The sequence below is a fragment of the Rattus norvegicus genome, chromosome 3 (assembly GCF_036323735.1).
Source record: "Rattus norvegicus strain BN/NHsdMcwi chromosome 3, GRCr8, whole genome shotgun sequence".
NCBI lineage: Eukaryota > Metazoa > Chordata > Mammalia > Rodentia > Muridae > Rattus > Rattus norvegicus.
In genome coordinates this window covers 152,127,854-152,149,329 of record NC_086021.1, presented here as the reverse complement: position 1 = coordinate 152,149,329, position 21,476 = coordinate 152,127,854, and the positions used below count along the sequence as shown (strand labels likewise).

Sequence of the window (21,476 nt, the reverse complement as noted above, 5' to 3'; positions counted from 1 at the left end):
AAAAGCAGTGTGACCTCTTAACTGCTGAGCCATCTCCAGCTCATTGTTACTGGCTTAGTTACTCTGTTTCTTCTGTGCAAGTAACCCTAATTTAGTAGGTAAAATAATGTATATTCTATTTTCTATTTCTATGGAATATCTGGATAGTTCTTGCTGTCCCTCTGTGGAGGTTGCAGCTAAAGGTCCTGACTTTTTCCCTTGGCCCCTGCAGGATTGCATGGTCCTCCGGTCATTTTGTTTTTTTTTTCAAACCCATATTAATAGGCATTCGGACGTATCCAGTCAATTGCTATTATAGACCAGATTTTAAAGCACCATGAAAGAAATACACCTACAAACTAAATACCCTTCCCTTCTGAGAAGTGATACAGTCTGACAGAAACTAGTTATTGGCTATGATTCTTTGCCAATTGTCTCTGTCTCCTTAAAAGAAAAATTTTAAATATTTATCTTATGTGTGTGAATGTTTTGCTGTGTTTGTGCATGCACCACGTGTGTGCCTGGTGCTTAAGGAGGTCAGAAGGAGGCGTTGGATCTCCTAGGACTAGAGTTCCATGTCAATGCCAGGCACTTCCTCTAGAAGAACAACCAATGTTCTTAACTGCTGAGCCATCTCTCCAGCCCTCTCTTTTATTTTTTTCAGACAGGGTGTTACTATGTAGCCTTGGCTGGGCTGGCTTCAAGACTTCAGTTGTCTCTGTCTTGGTTGTTGGTTCCTTACACTCTCTCATGTGCCCTCTGTAACGTTCCCTTCAGACAGTTAGAGTGCTCACTGGCCTCGTTTAGTATTTCTTTGTCTTCCAGAGCTTTTGGAATAATCTTGCCTTTTGGTCCCACCTATTGGGTCCCCAAGGTAGACCCGCCCTTCTCTACACCCCAGTGACTGCTCTCTCAGGCCCTGGCAGCTCACATTGAACAAGACAGAATGTCATTTCCCAGCACACTCTGCTTGGCTGAGAGGCTTGGTCCCCTGCAACCCTCTCCCTTGGTGGTCCACATCCCAGCAACTATGGCTGGCTTTGGCCATAGGACCAAGTGGTCAGTCCAGTGCTAATTCAGACAAACCAAGCTAGGAGCCAGTCAGAATGAATTGCAAGAAGCAGCCTGGGAAATAATGTCCTGTCACCCTTCTGTTTGCTCCCAGCTGCCCAGCACACTGACTGTGTACTGCCTTTGGGCATGGAGGAACGGGAGGCAGCAGCAGTGTGAGTGGATGTGCTGAGTGTCCAAAGGCCTTGAATGGAGGAGTCCGCATGGACTCTTCAGAAGCATAAAATATAATCCGCTCTTGGAATGAAGTGGAGTGATGTACCGGCAGCCTCTATACCCGTGGCTTCCACACCCAGTGGATCTAATCCATCCAAAAAGAACATTGTGTCTGTGCTAAACATGCACAGATCTTTTTCTTGTCCCTTGTCCTTATTCCCTAAATAGTACAGCCTACAACTAGTCACATAGAGTTTACATTGGTATAAGGTATTATAGACATCTGTTTAAGTCATGTAGATGTGGATGGGATAATATGTCTAACTGTGCCCAAAGCCATAGGAGGGATCTGTATCGGGGGCCTGAGCACCCACAGCAGATAGTGTTTGCAAAGGATCCTGCTGCCAATCCTGTGTGTGCCAAAGGACGACTGTACAGACCGTAAGGCCTACTGCCTCATGTCCTTTTCCTCTGACTGCCGTCCCCTCCACTACCACTAACTCCACGTATGTATGTATGTATTATGTATGTATGTATGTATGTATGTATGTATGTATGTATGAAGGTGCTGGGGATAGAGCACAGGGCCTGCATGTCTACATGAGAGCCCTGCTTCTGAGCTGCATCTCCAATCTTTGGGCTGCCTACAGACAGTTCTGGCAGAGCCATTGGACCATCTACAGCAGCAGTTCTCAGTCTGTGGGTCTCCACCATTTTGGGGGTTGAATGACCCTTCCCTGGGAGTCACCTAAGTTGATCTGCACATCAGATTATTTCCATTACGATTTGTAACAGTAGCTCAATCACAGTTAAGAAGTAGCAACAAGGGGTTGGGGATTTAGCTCAGTGGTAGAGCGCTTGCCTAGGAAGCGCAAGGCCCTGGGTTCGGTCCCCAGCTCCGAAAAAAAGAACCAAAAAAAAAAAAAAAAAAGAAGTAGCAACAAAAATACTTTTATGGTTAACCACAGCACAAGGGACTAACTGTATTAAAGAGTCACAGCTTTAGGAAAGTTGAGAACCACTGATACACAGGGTCTGATGTGGTGGCCTTAGAGCACATCAGATCTGGTATTTCTCATCCTATGGATAACAGTTCAGTGCTTGTCCACAGAGACAGCAAATTCGGCTGAAAGAGCCCTGAATTGGGGATGGGGGACAGCCTGGAGGCTGGGGTTCAGTTGTGACCTCACTGATTATAAGGCTCTGGAACCGAGGCTTTTATTTGTGCATGATTGGGATGTCTGGACCTCGGGCGTGGTCCAGCTAGGCAGTTTTCAACTGAATGGTGTGATCTGAGGCTACTTGGGTAGGTGGCGGTGACCCTGGGTTAACTGGAAGGTCAAGAGAGGCTTTATGCATAGCTTGGTGTCCCTGCACAGAGCTCTGGCTCTCCTTGTGGCTAGGTTAGCGGGGGAGGGAGTGAAGTGACCAGGTGACCTACATCCCAGAATTACCACATCGTATCTGCTCTCCGTTAGTCATGAGGCCTAAGTTAGTCAGGTTCAGGGGAAGAAAAACCACTTTCATCCTCCCCTACCCCTTCAAGTTTGAATTATGTTTATCGGTTGTGTGTGGGTATACTGTGGTGTGTGACAGCTTGTGGGAGTTGGTTCTCTACTGGGAGTTGACTTTCTACTGCCGAGTGTGTGAGTGTGTTGGTGTCCGGAATTAAGTTCATCAGTCTTTGTCATCCAGGTTGGCAGCAAGCGCTTTTACTCACTGAAGCATCTCTGCAGCGCCATTTCTATTTCTTGGTGGCTGGAACCGTATTCAGGAGGCAAAGAAGAAAGGGTTGACTGTGTCTGTCTTTGGGAACCATTGACAAGGACCCAGACCCTTTCTTCTGTTCCTCCACCCTTAGCATTTGCTTCCTCCTCGTAGTCCAGGTGGCTGCTGGGAACCTCTCCTCTCCCTTAAGGGACTGTCTTTTTCATCAGTCCCATGCCCATGTCCTGTTAAAAGGCTGCTGCAAGACTGTTCAGAGATAGGAATCAGAGGTCTGCTGGAGGGAGACAGGAACAATGCTGCGCAAAGCCGAGCCCACATGCACCTTAGAGGGGGCAGAAGCATAGCCAGGCTCAGCCCAGCAAGAAAAGATGTCCGGATTCCCAAGTGAGCCCCGGAGATCTCACGCTTCCTCTCTCTCTACTCCCAGTTTACCACTGGCACGTGCAACGACTCCGTGATTCACAACTGTGACCTGTGTGGCAAGAGTTTCCGTCTGCAGCGCATGCTCAACCGTCACCTTAAGTGCCACAACCAGGTAAAGAGGCACCTGTGCACCTTCTGCGGCAAGGGCTTCAACGACACCTTCGACCTGAAGAGGCATGTACGCACACACACAGGTGAGGCTGCAAGTGTGCTTTGCTCACTTCCTGTTCCTGTGTCGTCCCCGATCCCCCACCCCAGCCCCCCAGACAAGTTAGGAGTGTGGAGCAGGATGATATTTCTTTAAAGGACACAGGATGAGGCATTTTGGGCTATCCCTGGCTGTGCTACCTGCTAGCCTTGTCACCTGGAGCACGCAGGCCAACTCTCACTGTCTGAGTTTGCTCCTGTAAAGATGGGCATGGTGTACAGGTTCAAGTGAGGCTAACACAGAATCTCTGCGTTAATACGGCCACCCTTACTCGGGCTGCAGGGTGGGATGCTTAAGGCCGACTTCAAATATGTTGTGCCTCTTTCCTGACTCTTATTGTCATTGGTTTGCTTTTGCATTTGCTTTCTTAAGAAAAGGCCCAGGCTGGCCTTGAACCCTCTATCCTTTTTTTTCTCTGCCTCCCAAGGGCAGGGATTGCGGGTGTGCACCACTGTGCAGGAAGCCCGACTCGGGACTCATGATTCTCTTAAGACAGCAGAACAGCTGAGCTGTTCGTGGATCTTCCTGTAGGCCTTTTCCCTGGCTTCCCAACTTTTCTTCTTTCTCTTTTTTTGTTAAATGCTAGGGGTAGAATCTAAGGTCCACCACTAACGTTGACCCTGAGCCCATTTTCTGACTTAGGCAGTGTGGATCTGAGACTTCTTCTTGTGTGTTCCAGAGAGGCTGTGGTGGGAGATGACCTTTTGCCTCAATCTCAAACCTGCTGATTGGTCACAGGCTTCATTAGTTTTATCTTAGGTACATCTGGCCTCTAGGCTTCTCTATTTGAGGCCCAGTCCACACCTTTGGTCCAGTAAACCCTGGAGGAAAATTGTAAGGATGCCACTTCTCTGCTCAGAATTCTGCAACTCCTGGTAAAATACAAACATCTCCTTCCAGTTCACATGAGGCCTCTCACAGTGTGGGGTCACTCCATTAAGTCTCCAGTGATCTCATCCCACTCCATTTCAACATGACTTATCCTAAACTATTAAGTCCTGCCCTGACCACCACCCACCCTCCCAGCAGCCTCTCGCTGTGTGCATTGGCCCCATCCCTCAAATTCTTTGAGAATGTAGAGTTCCCCCCGGGTGTTAGAAAAAGGGGAAATGCCCACAGCTCTTTCCAGATGAAGCCTTCAGCCCTGTCAGTCCCCCCACCCCCCACCCCGACCTTCCTAGGTCCTGCGTATTCCATTTTCTTTCCTAGTTTTTATCATGGTTTATTTTTCCTAAGTGTGGTGGCATGAGCCGCCTCCCCGGCCTGGCAAAGGCGTCCTCATATTAAAAAGTGGACTGGTCTACAAAAGACACCTTTTTGTGGGGTTTTGGGGAGGTAAGGGGTGGGACGAGGGCTGAGATAGGATTTCTCCCTGTAGCCCTGGTTATCCTGGATCTCAGCAAACAGGCCTTGAGCTCAGGGATCTGCCCGCCTCTGCCTCTCAAGGGCTGAGGTTAAAAGGCGTGTGCCACCACACCTGGCCATACCTTTCCTTAAAAAAATAAACAAAAACTTTTTTTTTCCACTAAACTGAGCTTTGCATTGAAGTTATATTATCCCACGCCCCAATGACTAGTCCTAGAGTCCTGCAACTAAAACCACATTAAAATCAGAATACCTCTAGCCTTAGAGGTCTCTCCCTTAACCTGCTTTCCTCCAAGGGAAGTCACTATCATGACTTCTAATGAAAATGAGTGTCTTTTAACTTGGTGATATAAATGAGATTTGTATTTCCTTTGAATCTGACTATAAAGTTTTTGTCTTTTTGTTTTTGTTTTTAAACATTTTTTTAAAGATTTATTTATTATATTTGAGTACACTGTTGCTGTCCTCAGACACACCAGAAGAGGGCATCAGATCTCATTACAGATGACTGTGAGCCACCATGTGGTTGCTGGGATTTGAACTCAGGACCTCTGGAAGAGCAGTCAGTGCTCTTAACCACTGAGCCATCTCTCCAGCCCGTCTTTTTGTTTTTTGTTTTTTTTTTCTTTTGTTTTGTTTTTTGTCTCTAAAGATTAATTAACCAAGGAAGTAATTAATACAGGAAATTGAATCCAGGGCCTTGGACACACTGAACAAGTGTTCTAACATTAACCTATATCTCAGGCCTGTTTTAATTTTATATTCTGAGAATGGCCTCACTATGTTGTTCAGACTGGCCTTGAACTCACAGAGTAACCCTGGCCAGCCTTGAATCAGCCGTTCTAGTGATTGAGAGGCACCTCCGGAGTCTGACTGGACCACAGCCACTGGCTGGATGTGGCTGCTAAGCTCCTACCTTGGGATTAGCAGCAGTTAGATGTAGTTAGATGTGCTGAGTTAAGACTAGATTTTGAAGACTTAATAAAAAAAACCTCAAATTTTAATGTAGATTCCACTTTGAATTGCTAATGTTTAAAAGAAGTTTAAAATGTTAGCGTTGAAGATAATCTCTTTAATCTCTCGGGGTGCAGAGGCAGGAGGATCTCTGTGAGTTCTAGACAACCTGGTCTATATGGAGTCCTAAGCCATCCAGGGAAATACAGTGAGACCCTGTCAAAGAATCTCATCTGTTTCTGTTTACTTCTGTTTTGAGAGAGGGTCCCCTGTAGTCTAGCCTGGCCTTGAACTCTACCTTCTGCTTTAGCCTCCTGAGTACTGGAATTGTAAGTACGTGCCACTGTACCTGACTCCTTTTAGAAATTTACATTAGTAAATTTAGAAATTTAAAGTAGTTTGCCCCTTAATTGCTGTTGGACAGCACTATAATAGTTGAAATTGTTGGCTGGACATTTTTAGAGTTTTGATGATAACTTTTGCCTTCAAAGTAATGAACAATCTGCACTGTGGGGATGGCTTGAACCCGACTCCATGCCCAGACTCCTGTGCTAGTGGAGGTATGCCTCCAAAGATTACTGGATCATAAAGAGAAGCTAGGGGCTACATTTATCTTATCTAGTGACAAACATGTGGAGTCAGTGACCTGAGCAAGCCATGGGGCTAGGGGCTATGATTGTCTCCTGGTCTTAACCATAGACATGATTGTACTACAGAAAACATTTGAGAGGTCTTGGATGTGTTAGTTCGTGCTACCCAACCTCGCTGGTTCCAAAAGACCATCTTAGACTTTAGTGGAAACTTACTCTTTGCATTTGGTCTAGCTGTGAGCATTGGGGTTTCTCTACTGACTATTCTAAGTGTTATATTTAGGTCAGAAGCAAAGATATAGACACTCAACACAAAGACGGGAGACAGCTGGGTGAAGGATATGTTTGCACAGAGTCCAAAAAGACCAAGCCGTACTTAGCATTTTAAATACCTAGCAAAAGAATCCTAGGGACCGCCATTAGAGAAGGGTTAGCAGTGTTGGTAAATTCTGCAAAGACGAATGGACGGACAATCAGGCTAATTTTGCCTCTCACCCTTAGCACCAACAACATCTCTTCGCATCCCGGCAACTGCGGAGGACATCTAATTAGAGACCCAAAATTCAAAGAAAAATTCTTGAAAAAGATTCAGGGAAACCAGAGCCTGAATGTGTCTTACATTAATATCTAAACAGATGAAAGAAAAGATTAGGAATCCTTTTTTGGGTATGACTTCACCAAGAAAAAAGTAACCACAGGATTCTTTGTCCCTGTGCCTGTTTCTGCTGTTTCTAGCTCTCTGTGGTGTGTGTGTGTGTGTGTATGTGTGTGTGTGTGTGTGTGTCTGTCTGTCTGTCTCCATGTGTGTCTGTCTGTCTGTCTGTCTCCATGTGTCTGTGTCTGTGTGACTGTGTCTGTCTGTCTCCGTTTATGTGTGTGTTTGTCTGTGTGTCTGTGTCTCCGTGTGTGTGTGTGCCTGTGTGTGTGTCTGTGTCTGTGTGACTGTGTCTGTGTGTCTGTCTGTCTCCAGGCAAGGGTTCAGCCAGGCTAGGGGGCAAGGGCGTGATCCAGATGGTGGTTCATTAAATATCTGAATAAACACACTGGTGTGGAGGAAAAGCCCGTAGCATTTTTAAACTGTATTTGTTGGTCGCTGGTCATGGTGGTACACGCCTGTAATCTCTCGGGAGGAGAAGCCTGGAGCATCATGAGTTCCAGGACAGCCTGCGTTAAGCAGGGAATTCTAGACAAGCAACAAACACCCCCGCCCACCACAAACACACGAAACCAAACAAGCCAGAATCAACAACGCCATGAAAGCAATCTGTAAATGAGTAGCAAGCGGTTTTGTTCTAAACGGTCTCGGGCCCTGCGCGCCGGAAGCAGTTCCTTGTTAGGATGATTTATGGAGGCGAGCTCCTGGGACAAACTTGTCAAGCAGTGAAGGCAACTGGGGTCTGAGGGTTTTCCTTTGATGCTGTCCTGTCCACCGTTTGTCGGGGACCTTTCTAGACCCGTTTCAATCTGACGTGGCTGAGGATAGTTTTCACACCCGTCACTGGGAAAGTTAATTGCTGGTGTCCAATCCTAGGAGAAGGGGATGACTAGGAGCTCTTAGCTGTCAGCCTTCATGTGCACTGGGGCTGTGCATTAGCCTAAGAAGTGGGTCCACCTTCCATATACGTCACAGAGATGTTTCTCTAGTCCAGTGTCAGGGACAGGATCACAGAGGCCGGACTCACCCACGTGGAAAGAGAGAGGGGAACACTGAGCATCAGAAAACCAAAACATGTATGCTAAGTTCACAGACCGAGGGAAGCACCACACATCTGTGCTTACAGAACATTCTTTTGGATTTGGGCTTTTTTTTTTTACTTAGGCCAGCTAGGGTTCCTGCCTAAGAATGGCTGCCTGTTGACAGAAATGATTTGATTTTGAGAGGGAGCTGTGTGTTTCAGTAAAAAGTACTGAGTAGACTGAAGCCTGTGAAGCTAGGTGTAAGAGGTGTGGCAGCTGGAACACTTTGGAACGCTTGGAGAAGGCAGGGGAGTGTGGTATAGACATTAAAAAAAATGCTAACCCACCCTCACACATGCTGGACTCCATCCCACGTGTCCACACTACTCAGTATGGTTTGAAGACCCCTGGCAGCACCTAGGAGTTGGTGGGTGTGCACAGTCACACATTTCGATGCCCCAAAGGTACCAACCTCGTTGAGATGCAACATTCATTGAAAGTATTTTGTTTTCCTATTTGGTAAAATGAATGCTTATGCTGTGGAAGGTTTTAGTGACATAAAAAACGAAAGCAAGTGTCAGTCACCATAATGACTGATTAGGCCTGGAAAGATGACCTGCAGCTCTGACGGTGTGGTGGCTCATGCGCCTAATCCCATCATGCAGAGGTTGAGGCAGGAGGATTACTGAAGTTCAAGATCAGCCTGAGCACTTGGTTTTTCTTGCAGAGGACCTGGGTTCGATTACCAGTGCCCACGTGGTAGCGTGCCATCATCTGTAGGGAATTTGATGCCACCTTCTGACTTCTGCAGGCATTGTGCTCACGTGATATACATGTAGGCTCATACACATAAGATAGAAATAAATGTTTTATGAAGTTATTATTATTATTATCATCAATATTATTTCTTTTTTTTTTTTTTTTTCGGAGCTGGGGACCGAACCCAGGGCTTGTGCTCGCTAGGCAAGCGCTCTACCGTTGAGCTAAATCCCCAACCCCAATATTATTTCTTTTGAGGCTGGGTCTCACCATGAAACTCTGACTGATCTAGAACTTCATAGCTAGGCCAGGCTAGCCTCAAACTCCCAAGTGCTGAGATGGCCACCATGCCTGACTAAAAAGAAATAAATCTTAAAAAAAAATAAAAATGAAAAGACTGGCTCAAACAGTAAGTGCCTGTGGTTTGGTCCCAAGAACCCATGGGAAAAATCGGGTGTGGCTGAGGCACTCACAGGGGTGAAGAGTGCAAAGCGATGAATTAAATCTCTAGGACCATATACAACCAGGGCGGAGGCCCACTCCTGTAGTTACATCGCCTGGGAAGTGGAGGCAGGATATTCAAGGTTAGACTCAGCGACACAGTTAGTTTGAGGCCAGCCTAGACTATAGGAAAACATTAAAAAAAAACAACCTTATACCTCTGGTTGAAGAAGGCTCTCGCCTTTCCTGTGGCTTGCGTTCCATAGAGAGAACCTGAGGAATTCCAATTTGAGGTGAGGGCTGGGGAGGGGCTTCCCACAGGACTAGGGGCTTTCTTGCCTTATCTTCTATCAGGGGCCATGCTGAATGAGACCAGAAGGCAAACAAACCCCAGCCTGACTAAAGCAGAGAGGACAATGGTGGCTTTGTTTGGGGCCTGAGGAGAAAGATTGACTGGATTGGGAAAAATGCAGATCAGAAGTTTAAGGCAGGGCTGCTAGCTGAAGAAGTCCTCAGCAGCCCCAGCTCTCCTGTGACACTGCCTCAGCCTGGTCATTTAGATTTTAACTTAAAATATACATTTGCTTTTACCTAAATAAAGATAATGTATTTGTATGTGGGGACAGTGAAAAATGAGATTTAAAAAAAAAACCCACCAAGTTTCTTGTACAGCCCCAGTTCACGATATGCCATTTGTGTTGTTGTTGTTTTGTTTTGTTTTGTTTTGTTTTGTTTGTCCTGGAAGCTTCTAAGGCCCGTGGCTGCTCGTGGGAAGACCTTGGGGACCCTTTGGTGTCGGCATGGTGGATGAGCCTTACTCCTTTTCATCATAGTCCATTTAATATGAAACCATGACCATTTCTATCACAGGCCTTTCCTAATTCCCAGAAGCACTTGCTTCCATTTTCTGATTGCTTTTCTGTCTTGTTTAATTCTGGCAATGCCACCATGAATTTTCTCGTTTATCCTTTGCCCACATGTGAGTCTATCTCTAACGGAACCTGGAGCAAGTGAACTTACTAGGCCAAAGGGCGGGAACATTCCGGGTTTCACGGGCATCACCTACTTACCCACCCAGAGGCTCCCGCCAGGAGGCCAGTGTTGGAGCTTCTTGTTGGAGTTCGAAATTGGAGCAAAGTCAGGAAAGGAACATTTGACCTAGAGGAAGGAGAGCAAACAGAAAATTCCAGGGGGATTTACCTGGAGATGTGGGATATGAAACTTAGTGTTAGGGATAAACAAACAGAAAGAATGAAAAACTCAAGCCTTTGGTGACAGCTCCCCAAAAGATCGTGTGCGTGTGCGTGTGCGTGTGTGTGTGTGTGTGTGTGTGTACATATATAGACATATGTATATATGAATGTGTGTATATGTGTATGTATGAATGCACACGTGTGTATGTATGTAGTATGTATGTTTGTATGTATGTGTGTGTGTGTGTGTGTGTGTGTGTGTGTGTGTGTGTGTGTGTGTGTATGAACTAGGTAATAAAGGCCTAGGGTAGAGATTTCAAAAGAGCAGGCAGTGAGGGATGACTCTGCCAGCCACCTAGGGTTCTTTTTTTTTCGGAGTTGGGGACCGAACCCAGGGGCTTGCTAGGCAAGTGCTCTACCGCTGAGCTAAATCCCCAACCCCCACATCTTTTTTTTTTTTTTAAGATTTATTTATTTATTTATTTATTTAATGTATACGAGTACACTGTAGCTGTCTTCAGACACACCAGATCCCATTACAGATGGTTGTGAGCCACCATGTGGTTGCTGGGAATTGAACTCAGGACCTCTGGAAGAGCAGAGCTCTTAACCGCTGAGCCATCTCTCCAGCCCGGGACCACATCTTTTCAAAATCATTTTTGGTGGGAAATACAGAATCCATAACTAAAGGTGTGGTTGAAAGACAAATAAGTACTTAGGGATGCAGCAGGCAGCTGACGCCTGCATGGCATGCTGCATGGTGAGCTTTCGTCGTGTTGAGTGCTCAGCGTTTGCCGAGTCTTGTGCTTGTGATAACTCAGTTAGTCCTCAGAGCAGCCATGCTGGGTGTGAGAACCATCTGCATTTTGTGGGTGAGGTGACTGAGCTGTGGCGAGGGTTAACAGATTGACCACGGACTCCGTTAATGAGTGGCAGATGTTCAGCGCCTGGCTTTCCAGTGGCCTTGGACTTTGGAACACAGGTAGGTTAATTATGTCTGGTAGCAGATGGTGCTTTTGGTTCCCAACCAACCTTTTCTTCTCTTTTTTTTCTTTTTTCAAGATTTATTTTATTGTATTTATGTGAGTACACTGTCACTGACTTCAGACACACCACAACAGGGCATCGGATCCCATTTCAGATGGTTGTGAGCCACCATGTGGGAATTGAACTCCTGACCTCTGGAGCAGCAGCCAGTGCTCTCTCCAGCCCCAACCTTTTCTTTCTCTTTCTTTCTTTCTTTCTTTCTTTCTTTCTTTCTTTCTTTCTTTCTTTCTTTTTTTATTAACTTGAGTATTTCTTATTTACATTTCGAATGTTATTCCCTTTCCCGGTTTCCAGGCCAACATCCCCCTAGCCCCTCCCCCTCCCCTTCTCTATGGGTGTTCCCCTCCCCATCCTCCCCCCATTGCCGCCCTCCCCCCAACAATCATGTTCACTGGGGGTTCAGTCTTAGCAGGACCCAGGGTTTCCCCTTCCACTGGTGATCTTACTAGGATATTCATTGCTACCTATGAGGTTGGAGCCCAGGGTTGGTCCATGTATAGTCTTTGGGTAGTGGCTTAGTCCCTGGAAGCTCTGGTTGCTTGGCATTGTTGTTCATATGGGGTCTTGAGCCCCTTCAAGCTCTTCCAGTCCTTTCTCTGATTCCTTCAACGGGGCTCCTATTCTCAGTTCAGTGGTTTGCTGCTGGCATCTGCCTATGTATTTGCTGTATTCTGGCTTTGTCTCTCAGGAGCGATCTACATCCGGCTCCTGTCGGCCTGCACTTCTTTGCTTCATCCATCTTGTCTAATTGGGTGGCTCTATATGTATGGGCCACATGTGGGGCAGGCTCTGAATGGGTGTTCCTTCTGTGTCTGTTTTAATCTTTGCCTCTCTATTCCCTGCCAGGGTATTCTTGTTCCCCTTTTAAAGAAGGAGTGAAGCATTCACATTTTGATCATCCGTCATGAGTTTCATTTGTTCTAGGCATCTAGGGTAATTCAAGCATTTGGGCTAATAGCCACTTATCAATGAGTACATACCATGTGTGTTTTTCTGTGATTGGGCTACCTCACTCAGGATGATATTTTCCAGTTCCAACCATTTGCCTACGAATTTCATAAAGTCATTGTTTTTGATAACTGAGTAATATTCCATTGTGTAGATGTACCACATTTTCTGTATCCATTCCTCTGTTGAAGGGCATCTGGGTTCTTTCCAGCTTCTGGCTATTATAAATAAGGCTGCGATGAACATAGTGGAGCACGTGTCTTTTTTATATGTTGGGGCATCTTTTGGGTATATGCCCAAGAGAGGTATAGCAGGATCCTCAGGCTGTTCAATGTCCAATTTTCTGAGGAACCTCCGGGCTGATTTCCAGAATGGTTGTACCAGTCTGCAATCCCACCAACAATGGAGGAGTGTTCCTCTTTCTCCGCATCCTCGCCAGCATCTGCTGTCACCTGAGTTTTTGATCTTAGCCATTCTCACTGGTGTGAGGTGAAATCTCAGGGTTATTTTGATTTGCATTTCCCTTATGACTAAAGATGTTGAACATTTCTTTAGGTGTTTCTCAGCCATTCGGCATTCCTCAGCTGTGAATTCTTTGTTTAGCTCTGAACCCCATTTTTTTTTCCGGAGCTGGGGACCGAACCCAGGGCCTCGCACTTGCTAGGCAAGCTCTCTACCGCTGAGCTAAATCCCCAACCCCTGAACCCCATTTTTTAATAGGGTTATTTGTCTCCCTGCAGTCTAACTTCTTGAGTTCTTTGTATATTTTGGATATAAGCCCTCTATCTGTTGTAGGATTGGTAAAGATCTTTTCCCAATCTGGCCCCAACCTTTTCTTTTGACTAGGACAAGATTGGTTTTTGCTAGAGAGGGAGATGATGGGCGTGGCCTCAGTGTTGTGGGTGGGGCTTAGATCCTCTTTACAGGAGTCCACCTCCATTCCCTTGAAGGTGTGGAAAACAGGAGCTCCTGGAGACCAGAGTTTAGTCAAGCCCAGGAAGGAGGTGTTTTTTTTTTTTGACAAAACATCTGTCTGCCAGCAGTGAGATTATAGTCAGAAGAGGAAGCAGGAACACTGGGCAGGGAACAGGTTTATAAGTTAGAAATGTCATAACTAGAGCTTTTATGGTACGTCTCCTTCTCTGTCTATATCACAAAACACCCAGCCTCAAAACCAAACTCGGCAACCTCTACTGTATCCTCCTAGGGAAAGAAACTCTGTCAGCCCCTTTCTCTCCTGGCCAGGTGATGCAGGGCCCCTGAAATCTCCTGACCTTCTCAGACCTTGCTGGGTGCTCTGCCCATAGAAGATATGTGCAGACTATGCATTCGAGACTACAGGGAAGGTGATAAGGTCTTCACAGGCTAGGCTGAGTGTGGTCCTGCCTGTCTCTGAGTCACCCTAGCACTAGGAAGCTCCATGTCAAGTGCCAGAAGTGTTCATTTCTTGGAGATGCAGTGGAGTATCATATAGCCATAAACAGTGAAATTATGTCATCTCATTTGAAGTAAGGCAAGTGACTCACACATATTGTTTGCTTCTCTCGTGTAGAAAGTAGAAAGAGAAGAGGAAGTGTGGGGGGGGGGTGAGTTCAGGTGAGCGGGCCTTGATCCTCATTTGTCATGGGGTGGGTGAGAGAGAAATGCCCTCCCCCTCCTCACCCTTGATGCCTGCAGAACGCCCAGGGTAGGCCTTGCACCTCACGGGACAGCAGAGTAGAGTTGATTCTGGAGGTAAAGGCAAAAATGAGCTTCCCCAAGGGCATGAGAGAGGAAGGACTGACCTCCACCCCTTGCCAGCTTTGGCATTGGGTGAGCAGGGATGGTGCAGGACAGCTTGCCTTGGAGGTGCAGGCGCAGGACAGCTGGAGAGGTGACCAGCTTAGTTACCTCCAAGGCCCAAATCCAGGCCTTTGAGTCCATCCCAACACCTCTCATCTATGACCTGTACAAATCCAAAGCTACAGAATCTCCATGACACAGGGCAACAACAGGGTATCCAAGAAGAGTCCCGTGAGGATCCGGTATTGATGGTGTAGCAGAAGCCAGAGGCCTCGAACCGGAACAATGGCTCGTTGCAATGAACATTGAGAGTAGAGATGTGTGGACAAAAGTGTATACTGTGGGACACACTGTGACAGCCTCTGTGGCAAGATGTTTTTTGATTTTCTGTTTTTTCTCTTTTTGGGGCGCTGTAAGGGCAGAGGATGGACACAAAGCTACTGGGAGATGAATGGGGTTGGAGCGAGCAATATAAAATTCACGAAGAACAAATTAAAAGGTTAAGGGAAAAGAAAAATCCTGTTAGTTTCCAAAACTTTCTGGGAAAAAAAGAAGTAGGTAATAGTGTGAATAGGTCAAAGTAAGTCTTACGCACGTGTGGGAAGACCATCTATTTGTGTGTATGGGCGTCTTGTCTGGACGTATGTCTGTAGTACGCAGTACAGGTCTGGAGGCTAGGAAAAGGCATCAGATCTCCTGTGTGTACGGATGGTGGAGCAGAACCTAGCTCCTCACTCAGTTCTCTTCGCTCCTTAGCTACCTCTCCAGCACCTGAAAAGGTCACAGTGAAGCCAAGGGTGGCTCTTGCCTTTAGTTCTAGGACTCAGGAGACAGAGGCAGGGATCTTATGTGAGTTCCACCCAGAATGACAAGGTCAAGCCCTATCTCAACAACAAAGCACAAATTCTCAGCTTTGCCCTCTTTCTTTTGGTTTTGAGACAGCATCTTACTCCGGCCCAGACTGACTTCAGACTTGTGGCAATCCTTTTCTTTTTAAGATTTATTTATTGGGCTGGGGATTTAGCTCAGTGGTAGAGCGCTTACCTAGGAAGCGCAAGGCCCTGGGTTCAGTCCCCAGCTCCGGAAAAAAAAAAAAAAAAAGATTTATTTATTGTATGTATGTGAGTACACTGTCTCTGATGTCAGACACACCAGAAGAGGGTATCAGATCCCATTACAGATGGTTGTGGGCCACCACGTGGTTGCTGGGACTTGAACTCAGGACCTCTGGAAGAGCAGTCAGTGCTCTTAACCGCTGAGCCATCTCTCCAGCCCCTTGTGGCAATCCTTCTAAGTCAACCTCCCAAATGCTAGCATGACAGGCTTGTCGCCTCGCTGGCTCACAACATTCTTTCTGGCGATTGGGTGATTGGTGAGGATTTTTGCTGCAGTGCTCTGAGTACCTTTCTTACCTCAAACTAAGCACAGCCCAACCTAGGTCTAAAGAGACTAGGCGGCAGCGTATAAACTCACTTGCTTAATCTTGGCTGCCGAGTAGAATCTTTCAAGGAGACTTTGAGAAGTCCTCCTTCAGACCATGTCCTGAGCAATTAAATACACGTTAAGACAGATTTGATAACATGTACATGTTATTAACACATGTTCATAATTTTGTATGAATTGTAAACAATCCCAAGAAACTCTTTGATGACTGGGCTGGGGGAAGAGACATGTATGAAGTGAGAAAGGGACCTTTTTTTTTTTTTTTTTTTTTTGGTTCTTTTTTTTCGGAGCTGGGGACCGAACCCAGGGCCTTGCGCTTCCTAGGTAAGCGCTCTACCACTGAGCTAAATCCCCAGCCCCGAAAGGGACCTTTTTAGTTTTATTTTTAAATTTATTGTTTATCGTTCAGACCTGTCTTATGTAGTCACATGACTCAAGTTGGCCTTGAACACCTGATCCTTCTACCTCCATCTCCCTCGGGTGATATAACAGACTTGGCTTTGATTTTAAATTTAAATATCCCCCTACTGCCTTCTGATGGACTCCCCCTGCACTGGGTAGCCCAGGAGGCTCTCACACTCTAACTGAAATTACGGATTACCACTGCTTACAACAGTTCATTTAAAAAAAACAAAATGATGGGCTGGAGAGATGGCTCAGCGGTTAAGAGCACCCGACTACTCTTCCAGAGGTCCTGAGTTCAATTCCCAGCAACCACATGGTGGCTCACTACCCTCTGTAATGGGATCCCATACCCTCTTCTGGTGTGTCTGAAGACAGCTACAGTGTACTTATATATAATAAGTGAATAAAGCTTTAAAAAAAAAAAACAAAATGACACAGTAAGTCATCTCTGTGTGTGCGTGCATGTGTGATCGCACGCATGTGGTAGCCAGAGGTAAGCCAATGATGTCGTGTCCTCTGCCACTCTGTACCCCACCCCCCGTATGTTCTTATGTTCTCTCTCAACATTTATTTCCTGCACATAAAGTATAAGGTGTGTGTGTGTATGTCTGCCTATGCATGTCATGTGTGATTTTGGAGATCAGAGGACAATTTATGGGAGCCAATTCTTTATGTCCTTCCACCATGTAGGAGTTCTGGTGTCCAAACTCAGAGGGGTCAGCCTTGGTGGCTAACTCCTTCAGTCAGCCATTGAGTTGTCTTATTGTGCCCCCCTATCTCCCACGGCACCATTTTCTGAGAAAGGGTCTCTCACTTGGCCCGTTAGTACCAGGGATCCACCTGCCATTGATTCCCAGAAACTAGAGACATGGTTTTGTGGTATAGCCCAGGCTGGCCTTGAATTCACAGAGATCTGTTTGCTTCTGCCTCCAAGTGCTGGGATTAAAGGCACGTGTTACTACAGTAAATGAATTACTTAGCATGACTTGATGCATAGTTCTGAGCAAATGGAAAATGTTTCAGATTTCTTTCCCTTTCACTATGCTATTGTATTAAGACTTGTAAAGGTCATAGTTTTAACATTAATCAAGGGGAGTGCTTTGGAACCTAGCAGCCACCACTTCCATGCCTTGGGCATGTAAAGCAAGCACTTTTACCAGCTTAGCTGTCGTCCCAGCCGGCTACCCGGTGGTCTTTCATTTCATCTCTTCTCTGCAGTGCTTAGCATAGTGTGAGTGAACGCTTGCCTGCCTCCCTTCCCCGTTTCTGTCCTTCGTTGCCTAACCCTTGCTTCCTCAGACGGCCTCTCCAATAAACTTATTCTAGGATCTTTGTCTCAGAGTCTGTTTCCTGGGACACTGACAGTACATATATTGAAAACAGTGTTGACCTGGCCGCTAAAAGGGAGACAGTTAAGTCAGATGAGAGATTGTTCATCTCTCTCCCAGAGCCAAGTGGTGGTTCTGGCTCATTGGCGCCCACGTGTGTTAGGTTTGTTCAAGTACCTTGTAGACGGTTCCGGCCCCACTTTCCCCACATCATCAAAGGTCTTTTCAAGGGAGGCTTTTATGGCTTCCTAGAAGAGAGGCTGGGACTTGGCTATGACCAACAAGTGACCGTCTGCCCCTCCTCCTTGCAGGCATTCGCCCCTACAAATGCGAGGTGTGTTACAAAGCCTTCACCCAGCGATGTTCCTTGGAGTCCCACCTGAAGAAGATCCATGGGGTACAGCAGCAGTATGCCTACAAGCAACGTCGGGACAAACTCTATGTGTGTGAGGATTGCGGCTACACGGGCCCCACCCAGGAGGACCTGTACCTGCATGTGAACAGTGCCCATCCAGGTAGCACGTTTCTCAAAAAGACTTCCAAAAAGTTGGCGGCCCTTATGCAGAACAAGCTGACATCCCCACTGCAGGAGAATTCCACCCTGAGCGAAGAGGAGGAAAAAAAGTGAAGCTCGAGGAAAGACAGAGGAGAGACGAGACGCCGGTGCCACATTTACTTGGACTTTTGGTCTGAGGCGTGCCCCTCTGCTCCCCTGGATCTTTTTATAGTGACGAGTATTCAGTCCACCTCTCTTTTCTTTTGCAACAGTAAGGAGCACCCCAAAGTTGTCAGTCATTCTGCCAAACAGGCCCTGTACCCTGTGTTATTGTTTTCTTGGTGGTTGAGGTCACATACGGGTTCGTGAGTGTGAGTGTGTGTGTGTGTGTCTCTGTGTGTTATGTGTGTTTTTTTTCCTAATAGAATTTTCACATATGAATAGAGAGAGGGGTGTTCTTAAAGAGACAGTCATCTTATGGTGCCTTGAAACACTTCCCGAACAAGGAAAATGTATATTCTTTCTGAAAGAGTTTACAGAAATTATTTTAATAAATGAAATGTTCGTGTGAAACCTCTCTTTTTTAAATTTTTATTTATTTCCCTTTATTTTATGTGCATTGATGTTTTGCTTGCATGCATGTATGTCAGTGTGAAACTGTCAGATCTTGGAGTTATAGACAGTTGTGAGCTGCCATGTGGGTGCTGGGATTTGAGCCCAGGTCCTTTGGAAGAGCAGTCAGTGTCCCCAACCACTGAACCATCTCTTCAGCCCTAAAACAAAATAGTGTTTGAGTTTTAGTTGTCCTGTTGAGGGCTTGTGTGACAAAACACTGGACTCAGTTACTTGGAGGGTGGTTGATGGTTCTGTCCTGGTAGACAGGATTTGAAGAGGCAAATCTCGTCAGGTGGGTAGAGCAGTGGTTGGTGAGAGAAACCCAGCACTGAGAGACTCGGGTTAGATATGCCTTGGGGCACAGCCTTGAGAACTCATTGCTTTCTTCTTTTGATGACCCTGGGGTTCCTGTGGTTTTTGGCTTCACGAGCTAGGACTTGCTGGATGAAGGGCCCTGCTTCCTCCCTGGAAGCTGGCCCTGGGTGAAGCCTATGACAAACCCTGGAGCAAGAGAAGCTAGCCCAGGCATGACGTACCCCAGTTGAGGCAGCTCTGCTGGGAGGCTAGGCAGCAGACAGGTTTCCTTCAGGGCACTGGACTGGGAATGCAATGACCTTGAGCATAGCCCCCTCCCTCCTCACTGTGGAGCTCCATTCCTAGATGTCGGAGAGATTAACAATCAAGTCTACCTTTGGACACAACAGGGAAAAGGGGAAACCACAAGCTGAGTGGGTGAGAGGTGGTTTCTGTGGTACTCCCATGACTACTGGGCAGGAGGAAGAGCCTAGACCCTCCCTTGGGAAGCCCCTTAGCCATGAAAGCCTTGACACAAGTTGTGTGCTGCTGTCTAAACTGACTGGGAAGTGGCGGGCTTGTCCTTGCCTTTCACTGCCTAGGCCTGTCTTATCTGGAGGACTCCTGGCTGGGCTCCTTGGTCTAGGGGAAATTTTGAGTGGCATGGCCATTGTCTTGTTTCCTCTCTGTATTTCCATCCTTCCCCTTCCAGCCCTCTCTCTTCATTTCCTCTTCTCTCAGTTCTGTCTTCTCCCCTTTTCTCCTTACTCTGACCAGGCCTTACACCATGGGCTGGACACTTGAGATGTGTTACTGTTTCTCTTCTAACCATGGCTTTGCTTCTAGGAGAGAGGACAAAAGATCTGTGTACTAGCGATCTGCCATGGAGGAACCTGGGCACCCCTCACTGTGCGGGTGTCATTTGGAACACCGGTAAAACACCCCAGGGACCAGCAGCCCTGTTTTCTGTGCAGAGACTTTCAAATCTCGTCCAAACACCTCTTTTCCTCATTCTTCCTTCAAAATGGAGAAAAGGTTTCAGGTTCGACTGGGCCCCTGCAGAGAAAGGCACAAGAGTCAGGGTGCCTTTTTTTTTTTCCTTTTCTTTTCTTTTTTTTTTTTCTTCTCTTTATTTTTTTCTTTTCTTTTTTTTTTTCTTTTCTTTTCTTTCTTTTTTTTTTTTTCCGGAGCTGGGGACCGAACCCAGGGCCTTGCGCTTGCTAGGCAAGCGCTCTACCACTGAGCTAAATCCCCAACCCCCGTCAGGGTGCCTTTGGCCAGCATCACCCCTCAGATCCTGGCCATCTGTTGACACCACAGGTGTCTGTCCCACCTCTCCTGAGGCACCAGGTGAGTGGAATTCAACCTCAGAGCTATAGTTAGCCACCTATGGTCAAGACAGCAGTGGTGGCAAGGACTGAACTTGGGACTCACTGGTGCAGCCACCCTTAAGGGCTCCACCCTGACTTCGAAAGACAAACTGCTGACTTGCATTGTCTCAGAGTCTCTAAGTCTTGCTTTCTGCCCTGTTATTCTGGCGGAGACAAAAGTGAGCTGCCCCGGCTGGGAGTGTGTAGCTAGCTGCGTCTGGTGTCACGTAGGTACTGTGACTAAGGTAATGTTCTCCTTAGATTAGTTTTTTATTAAACAGCTTATACAGTTGCAGGTGACAGAAACCCAGCTTTAAAAGGCCTTAGTGATTTGCATACTCCTTCATGACCAGGAGCTGACAGGAAGCCTCCCTTGGAATCAGGGCTGAAAACTGAAGGGTCTGGACCTCTGAGATGGCTCGGGAGACAGAAAGTGCTTGTTGCTGAACCAGACACCGAAGTTTACCCTCAATGACCCACATAGTAGACAACTGACTGCAACAAGCTGTCCTTGAGTCTCCATATGTACTGTGCGCTGTGACACCTACACACCCCCAGCCCCATACACACAACATTTTAAAAAGCTTCAGTTTCTAGATGGTCAGATACAATGTACAAGAAACGGCATCGTCTCATCTTTCCCTCCATCTTTACTGTGTTTTTATAAACTGGAATGGAATCTTGCTCTGTGCTCGTGAATTTGTAATTCATCTGCCCGAGACTCTCGAGCAGTTATGTTTACAAACACGAAGCACCACACAGTGTCCTCTCTTGTTAAGCATCTGAGCTGCTTTTCCTCCTGTTGTGGCTTTGTAAGCAAGTTCGAGTGGAGCTCTCATGGCCATCCACAACCTGAGACCTTCGTGCTGCCAGTGTAGTAGCAGAGATCATGGTAAATTTGGCCCTAGACCGTGTGTTGCTCTTTGGGACTGAGGCACATGCTCCCACTGCCCCCAAATCAGGCGTAATGATGAATTGGCTTCGTTCCTAAGAAAGTGGCTACAGCAAGGAAACCAGGGTGACAGGACCCAGGGGAAAAATAGATGTCAGGCAGGTGTAGTGGTTAAGATCACCACTTCTATGTAGCATGCTGGGCATGGTGATGTAGTAAAAATCCTATCACTGGGGACACAAAGTCAGGTGGAGCACCACAGCTTCCTGGCCAGTCAGCCAGCTAGCCTAACTGGAGAGCTGCAAGTCCCAA

At 46.7% G+C, this 21,476-nt stretch overlaps 1 protein-coding gene across 2 annotated transcripts in view; it reads left to right on the top strand.

Moving 5' to 3' along the window:
- The window catches only part of Ovol2 (ovo-like zinc finger 2), a 29,721-nt gene extending 11,158 nt beyond the window's left edge, over positions 1-18,563 (top strand). For both annotated transcript variants that reach the window (NM_001415680.1, NM_001106519.2), the window contains exons 3-4: positions 3,362-3,551; positions 17,809-18,563. In NM_001415680.1, coding sequence (NP_001402609.1) covers positions 3,362-3,551; positions 17,809-18,125 — 507 coding nt within the window. In that variant the 3' untranslated portion in view covers positions 18,126-18,563. The remainder of the gene's footprint in view (positions 1-3,361; positions 3,552-17,808) is intronic.
- The last annotated feature ends 2,913 nt before the right edge of the window (positions 18,564-21,476 follow it).